Here is an 8,569-nt window from a genome sequence, read left to right as displayed (position 1 = left end):
GTTGAATGAGGTGTTGAGGAGAATTGCTAACCATGGTTTAACTGTAAATAAGGAAAAATGTCAATTAAGGAGGAAGCAGGTGAGCTATTTGGGGCATGAGATATCTGAAAGAGGTATAAGACTGAATAAAAGTATCATGAAGGTAATTGAAGATGCACAGCAACCTGGTGACAATGAACAATTGATGTCTTTTCTGGGACTTGCAGAATATTGTTCCAAATTTATCTCCAGTTTTACCGATGTTGTAGAACCAATGAGAGCTCTGTTAAAGAAAAGTGTGGTGTTTGAGTGGGGAATAGCATGCAAAACTGCATTTGACTGTATCAAATGGTCACTTGCTAATGCACCCACATTGGGGGATTTTGATGTCAATAGAAAAACCTTTGTGACAACCTATGACAGGAATGTAGGCCTTGGAGGAGTTTTGATTCAAAAAGTGGACGACGAAGAGAGGATCATTGGATTTGCATCATGGCGTTTGCAAGAGGCAGAACAGTTGTACTCTGCTACTGAAAATGAGGTGTTGGCTTGTTGCTGGGGAATGAACTTTTTCAGATACTATTTGTGGGGTTTACCTTTTTTGCTTAAGACTGATCATAAGCCTTTGTTGCATTGTTTTGAAGTATGGCAGGGGTCTTGAGGGCAGTGTAAGACCTCAAATTTCTAGATGGGTAATGACTGTGATAGATTTTAATTTTACTGTAACATTCGTCGGGGGAAGAGAAATGTGATTGCTGATTGCCTGTCATGCATGCCTGCAATAGAGGGAGAGGAAGTTTCCTTTACGCATAGGGCTTGAGCCAGTATATGCTTCAATTGATGGAGAGCTTGCTTTGAGTCAAGAAGAGTAGAAGAGGTCAATACTTGGTGATGAAGAATACAAGGAATTGAAGGACTTGATAAGCAATGGGTAGCAGCAAAGTGTTGCTTTAAGTGAAGATTTGAAACAGTAATTGGTGGTGAAGGCCGAATTAAGTATTCAGGTGGAAAAGATTATGAGATGCAGTTGAATTGTTCCCCTAGGGTGTTGAGAAGTAGGTTGGTGAAGATTGTACATGAGGGAGATTTGGGGAGGAATCTGATGAAGAGTAGGGTTAAGACAATCCTTTTGGTAGCCGGGTATGGACAAGGAGGTGGAAGTAGCAGTGAGTGATTGCTATGCTTGTAGCACCAGGGACAAAATTAGGGTGGTCAGACAACCATACTTGGAGTGTGTAAAACTTCCTACTAGACCATGGGAGAAATAAGCAGTGGATTTTTTGGGCCCTGTGGGATAATTGGGGTTAAGAGAAAACTTCCTAATGGTTCGTGTGGATTACCATAGCAAATGATTTGTTGTCAAGTCCATAGAGCAAATCACAAATAAGAATGTGATAGAATTCTTAATAAAAAATGTTTTGGAGGAGGGGATAACCAAGGTTTTAGTTACCAATAATGGTGTGCAGCTAGTGTCCACAGCTATGACTGAGATTCTTGCAGGTTTGGGTATCAGACATGATAGAGTGGCATTGTTCCGACCGCAGGCCAATGGGCTGGTGGAGAGGGTCAATCGTATTATCATGGATAAAATTCAGTTGTCCTTTGCTAATGGCCTAGTATGGAAAGAGGAATTGAATTAAATGATGTGGGCGGATAGAGTAACACCACATTCTGTGACAGGAGTTTCCCTTTTTGTGGCTCTTAAAAGTAGAGAACTCGCGACAAAGGAATCCCCCATGTGGTTGCATAAGAAGGACCAGGTATGGGTGGATTGTGAGTGTGTGTCAGAGAGGGCGACAGATTTTCAAAGACGCAATAAAATTAAATACGATAACATGAAATGAGTGAAGGTTGTGGATTTAAAGTCTGGAGATTGGGTGGTAGTAAGGAAGACAGGGCATGTAAAGAAAGGAGAAAGCAAATTTTCCCAGCCACGAAAAGTGATTAAGGTAATGAATTCTGGGGTTAGGTTGGATGACGGAAGGGAATGGAGGATGGGAAATTTGTGTAAGGTTAAAACCTCAATTTGAAATTTGTTTAGTTCCTGTATTGATGATCATGCTCTTGCAGTCTGTATTTTTTGTGTTTTGTTGTTGTTAATTGTATCGTATTGCTAGTTTACTATTTTTCTTGCTGGCATATAACTTACATTGTTTTTTTCCACTGTATTTTCTTTTATTGCTTCTTGAAAGGGGGGAGATATGTGGATATGTACTGCAAAGTGGAATGGTACTAGGGCATTGATGATGTAATTAGAACGGAGAGTTCAGCAATGTTGCAGGAAAAGCTGTTCATGATTCATTAGGCTGGAGGTTACTGTCACGCAAAGAAGTGCATCCAATAAAGGAAACTTGTGAAGAGAACTCTTGTTGTGTATCTGATCACTACATACTTTGATATGAATTTGAAATAAACATGAATTAATGACGTATTTGTAAGCAGAGAATTATGTTGCTTGATGGTGTTGTGGATGAGTAGTAGCCCAAATAAATCCTTGGTGCAAAAGATCCTAGTTGATAAGTTAAACTGTAATGTGCATTTTAGTGCACTCAATTGTGCAATTCAAAAAAGGCTTATCTTCATTGTTACAGTGTTGAGTGACTCATTTTCAGTGTTTAACATATTAGTTATGAGTTGTATTTAATAATTTCTTGCATAAGAAATAATTTCAAAACAAATTGCTTTTATTAGACTTTGTTCAAACCACAAGGATGAAATAAGACACAGTTTTGAATGTCGAATGGTCATTCTGTTGTACATGACAGAACGCAGAGGAAGGTAGGGTGCAGCTGGGTTCCTATGTAATCTCATGTAGCTGTGACATCATAAGCATTAAGAATGACATTCTACATGTGAAGAATCCATTTGATCAGATTGGTTCATTTTTTTCAGTGATGTTGGTCTTCTGTTCAGCTGTGCAATATTCATTTGTTTTCCGCTGTACATTCATGCCAGATTTATTTCCTTGTCCTGCTACGAGAGGGAAATTAGAAGCATAACTTTCTGTATAATCACTACCTTTAGTAGTTTAATATTCATATTTTTGATTAAGTGCAAATATGATCTATTCTAATAAAGTGGTATAGAGTCTTTCTGTGGTGAAAAATAGAGACCTATTCCTCCTCTTTATAAATCAGGTCATGAAAACCAATGCTCAGTATTTATCTGTTCCCTATTCGGCAACATTTCTTCTTTGTCCTTCTGAACCTCTTAGAGGTTAGGTAGATCTGCCATGGTGTATCTAAAGCTCAGTCTGAACAAGTCTGACAGCTTTGTGCATGTTCTCCACCACTGTAAGAAAAGAGACAGAAAATAACATATGTTTAATATGAAAGTTAGTGCTAGGGTTGGGAAAAAATAACCATGGGTTATGAATATCTTCAGTTATTCACACCTGTGTATTCTGAGAACCATATTATTCTTGCTGGCACATACATCAAAGCTTTTTGCAATCGCAAACGGTGCGATTCGCAAAAAAACGGCCGTTTGCGATCGCAAAATTAGCTTTTGCAATGCATCAAGGGTCAAGGCCCTTGCAATTTGAGAATTCGCAATTAATTGCGAGTTCTCAAATTGCGATTGCATTTAAGGAATCGCATTTTGCGATTCCTTAAATGCAATGCAAGAACCACTTTGAAGTAGCGATTTCGCTACTAGGGTGCGCAAATTACCATGAAGTTGAACTTCATGGTAATTTGCAAAAACTTTGAAAAATGCGCTAAAGTACATTTTTCAGAGTTGTAGGTTACACACACACACACACACACACATGCCCTTGGGACATGTATGTCCGCAACATTTGTGCACAGATCAATTTCAGGGGTGCAACAGGGTGTCCTTTTGACACCCTTGTACCCTTGAAATTGCATAAGCAATTTGCGAGTACCAATTGGTACTCGCAAATTGTGCTTGCAATTTCCCATTCATTCCTATGGGCCTGTTGGCCCATAGGAATGAATGGGAAGCTATTCCTTATTTGCGACTCACTATTTGCAAGTCGCAAATAAGGAATGTGTAGGAATCGCTATTATTATAGCGATTCCTACATGCATAGGATTTTGCGAGTCCTTAATTGCGAATCCTTAATATTCGCAATTAAGGACTCGCTAAAGCCTAGCTTGATGCATGTGCCTGTTGTAGTACAGATATTTACATTGGAGTTTGAATGTTTCATAGTTGAATGCTTTGTAAATATCCACATTGAGGACTAATGAGTAAAAGTAAATTATGCTTTTATTTCGTAGCAGTTTGAACTATCTTGTGTTTTTTTTCCCCAAGGATATCTTCTAGCTAGCATTTATGTACAATCTATTCAAGGGTTGCCAATGCTAAAATCACAACTTTCTCTTTTTATGTTGTTCAACATGGACTGATTGTGGTTTTTTGTCAATATATCACGTGCTTAGCTAAAATTCCAGGACAAGATATGAAATATTGTATTCTTTTTAATTAATTGGCACCGATTTTGAGTGATAAGGCTGGCATAATATTACGTTTTTTGGGGGGGATATGGTGATTTTTTAAGTTGTTTTTTTTTTACTAGGGGTTTCCATTATTACTCAAGTTTCGCACCCTACCTCCTCCCCCTTTTTCTCTGCCCTTTTTCCTGCTGTTTTTCCTGTCCCTTTTCCTGTTCTTTTTGGTCTCCGTACCTTCTCTCTTATTGCTTTTCAAATCTCTTTTCAGTTCCTAGTCCCTTTTCTATGTCCACATGTTTTTGTTGCTTACTGACATACAAAATCAAAACCAATATGAGCCCTAGTATCCTCTGACATTTCGGAATTTCGTAGGGCTGCTTTGGTCTTCATTTTATGTCATAGTTTTTCAGCAATATGATTGACATTCCACTATGGAAGTACTACGACTCTCATATTGCTTTGTAACAGTGAATGGACATTGAGAGGACTTAGATATGGTAACTCCCTTTCTTGTTCTTTCAAACACTGCTCAGCTGCTGCAGAACAAAACAAAAGTGTGCCCATTAATAGCACTATATAATGTCTGCTCAGCAGCAGAAATAACAATAAACATTTCACTTTTCTAATTGCATTTTTTTTACTAAAGTTATGTTTTTATCTAGAACAGTATTTGACAACTTTGATATTTGTTTATGCGGTTGCTAATAGATTCCTGTCAAGTCTTATACCCAGAATATACGAATATGATTATTTATCACTGAAAAAGATAAAAACCAAAGACACAAGATGAAATCTAAAAGTATCAGTCACATCTTTACAAAGTTAGCATGTGAATGTAATCTGTACAAAAGGGCAAGAGGAAGTATGAAATTAACTACAGAGAAGAGCCCAGTGAAAAATAAACATAAGAACCAATGTGTCAACTCTTACGTAATGGCATGTCTTGCGGCTCATAAGTATACAGTCGATTTGAGTATCTTCCACCGATGTCAGCTCTAACAGTTAATGTGGGGTCTGTGAAAGAAAAACAGGATAATAAAATGAAGAAAACCCTGCTGAGGCAATCACCATGATCATAAGCTCATTTAATATTATTTCTTACATTAAACACTCACACTAAGGGTCTGTGCAATTTAAAATTGACTCACAATTTTTCCAACTAAAATATATTTTGCTACATAAACCTATAGGTAAGAGTAGCCCAGTAAAAATATTTTTTGCTAAATAAACCTCTAATTTTTCTAACGTTTTCTTGAACTGCGTTGTTTCACGGAAAACCTATTGTAGCTGCTTTTTCCAGCAATTTAAAATACTTGGTTGAGAGCGTGGAGAGAGTAGGATGGCTAGAGTTTACAGCTTTTAATTTGTTGACAATAAAGGGTCAGAAGTACTAACACACTGGTCACAGAAAGTGGCTGAAATTGCCCACCACCTTTTTATAACCATACTTCAATTTTGCGATGCAACCTATTTACTAAGATGTCACACCACACCATCTCTAGCAACAGGGGATTGCAGACCAATCTTTGTAATGAATATTAATAAGACAGGCCATGATTTATGACCTCCTCTGACTAACTTCATACACAGGGATGGTGGCCTGAAAGGTATTGTATTAGGGAGAGCACAGTGTGCTTCCCGGGACTGAGGTTGCCAGCAGTGATTCAAGAAGCAAAGCAAAGGTCTCACCTTTAGGACCTATTTGCTTTGTCAATACCTTTGTGAGAAGCTGTACACCATCAGCATTTTTGGTGATGCTTTGCAGCATCAATTAAATGAAAAAAAGAGTTACGATGATGCAGCTGTGTCATCTTTTAGGCATGCCCATATGTTATGATGTATGCACCATTTTTTATTTTCTAATCAAAGATGGATTGTGTTAGAAATGGGGGTCTCTAGTTGGCAGAGGTAGGCACCTTTGTCCAAATAGGGACCTTTGCTTCTAGTCAGGGTACGGGGATACACACTTTAGGTAACCTATGCTCACCCCCTGGGTAACATGGCACAAGCAGAAAAACTTACCCTAAAGGCAATGTGTAAAGTATTTGTATTCAAAACACACTTTATATAGTGATTACACCACAAATGGACACCACACCAGTTTGGAAAAACAAAGAATCTTTATCTAAACTCAAAGATAAAAATCCAACATACATGTAATAAGACTATGACTTTAGAAATGTTTCAAACAACTTATTCTATAGAAAACTATGGATGTGTGATTTCTCACAAAGTACCTGGAGATGCGTCAAAATTCACAAGGCCAAACAGCCGCAGAGATGGGAAGTATTGAGAAACAAAGACGCATCAGTTCCTGAGGTCATTGGGAGGTGATACAACAGTTCTGCTGCACGTAGGAAAAGTGGGGCGTCGAATCCGGTCTGTAGGTTGAAGTGATGTATCTACTTTAAGACGCTTCTGGTCCATGGGCGATGCATCGGCACAGGTACGATACATGGAAATCCGGGATGCGGCGGCGGTGAGTGGTGCTGTGTTGGTTTCTTCAGCTTCGATCCCTTGATGCAACAGTTTTTGCAGCGGCGCCAGGTGCTGCGTCAGTTTCGGCTGTGGCGTGACGATGCTTGGAGATTCTTCTTGCACAACTGTGCTGCATCAAAACAACAGACGCAAGAAGAGCGATGAGTCGATTCTCTTAGTTCTTCAGGTTTCTTCCAGCTCCGAGCAGCAAGCATAACCTTTAGAGGTCCGGAACAGGCACCTCCTGGCAAGTCAGAACTCTCAGCAACAGAGTTCAGGGGAGCTAGGGGTGAAGTCTTTGTGTCCATGAGACTTCAGAACAGGAGGCCAGCACTCACAGGCCCTTGGAGATCTTCTTCAAGCAGGTTCAAACCAAAGTTCCAGACTTTGGCCTTTCCTTGGCAAAAAATAGCAACTGCAGGCCAACCCTACACAGCACACAGCAAAGGGGCAGTACTACTCCTCACAGCTCTTCAGCTCTTCTCGTTGGCAAAGGTTCCTCTTGAGTCCAGAAGTGATCTAAATTTCTGGGGTTGTAGCTGTAACACATATACCCCAAAGTGTCTTTGTTCTCTTTGTGCAAGAGTCTCTGAGCCCAGTCCAAACCATTTCTGTCCTCAGTGGTGCCGTATGACCACAGGTGGTGGAGACAGCATTGTGAAAGAGAGACAGTACTTATTCAGGTGCAAGGAAACCTCCTCCCACTACTCTAATTGCAGCCAAGCCCCATTCAGCTCAGCTCTGAGTCATGTAGGGAGGGCAAGACACACATCAACTCCCCCGTGGCTGTCTACAGTAAATGCACATCCCCAGCCCCTGTCACTCCCAAACCAGACAGTCAATACACAAACAGGCAGAGGCACACATAATGGCTAAACAAGAAAATGCCTACTTTCTAAAAGTACTAACACAAAAAGGAACCTAACCCCGTTGTGCTTTAGACTCTTCACTTTGACGAGCTACAAACAGACAACCACTTTATCTATGTGAATGGACTATTTATTTATGCACTTCTATTTGATTGCTTTTTAAGAAAATTATTAATCCAAAATTGAATGTACCATATAAGAAAATACTTCAATTTCAAATGACAAACATCAAAACTTAACTCATTAGACTTCAAACAAATTCTTGTCAACACAAATTACATTAATACAAACATTAATTTACAAACCACATTCACTCATTCACATCATCCACCCAACAACTGAAACTAATCTGTCAAACGTGAACCACTCTCTATATCACACACGGGGAAATATTCTTCAGTACAGTTGTGTTAGTAGTTTAAAAACGGCCCTACCTGACCCCAGTCCAATTTGGGCCTATCCCCTTTTGTTATTACTTTCTAAAAGTGGCATTTTCAAACACACAATTTAAAAACCATCTTTACTAAAAGATGTTTTATTAAATTGTGAGTTCAGAGAGCCTAAACTTGATTTGTCCCAATGGGAAGTTATACTTGCAAGATGTTACAGAGTATTTCCCATTCTATCCTACGGGACAGATAGCCTTTCAACAGTGAAAAACGAAATTGGCAGTAATGCACGATCAGGACATGTCAGACACACCAGTACATGTTCTACCTTTCATAATCATTGCACACTGCCCATGGGGATATCTTGAGCCTACCATTAAGGTGTCCTACATGTAAGAAAAGGGAAGGTTAGGGCCTTGCAAGTGGGTACACTTGC

At 39.3% G+C, this 8,569-nt stretch overlaps 1 protein-coding gene across 1 annotated transcript in view; it reads right to left on the bottom strand.

Annotated features, from left to right (window-relative positions):
• Positions 1-2,642: 2,642 nt before the first annotated feature.
• The window catches only part of LOC146789198 (anterior gradient protein 3-like), a 125,600-nt gene continuing 119,673 nt past the window's right edge, over positions 2,643-8,569 (bottom strand). The window contains exons 7-8 of the mRNA XM_085630796.1: positions 5,328-5,411; positions 2,643-3,270 (exon numbers count right to left, since the gene is read on the bottom strand). Coding sequence (XP_085486922.1) covers positions 3,221-3,270; positions 5,328-5,411 — 134 coding nt within the window. The 3' untranslated portion in view covers positions 2,643-3,220. The remainder of the gene's footprint in view (positions 3,271-5,327; positions 5,412-8,569) is intronic.

Source organism: Triturus cristatus, chromosome 10 (genome assembly GCF_964204655.1).
Source record: "Triturus cristatus chromosome 10, aTriCri1.1, whole genome shotgun sequence".
In the NCBI taxonomy this organism is placed as follows: Eukaryota; Metazoa; Chordata; class Amphibia; order Caudata; family Salamandridae; genus Triturus; species Triturus cristatus.
This window is presented reverse-complemented; position numbering and strand designations above follow the sequence as displayed.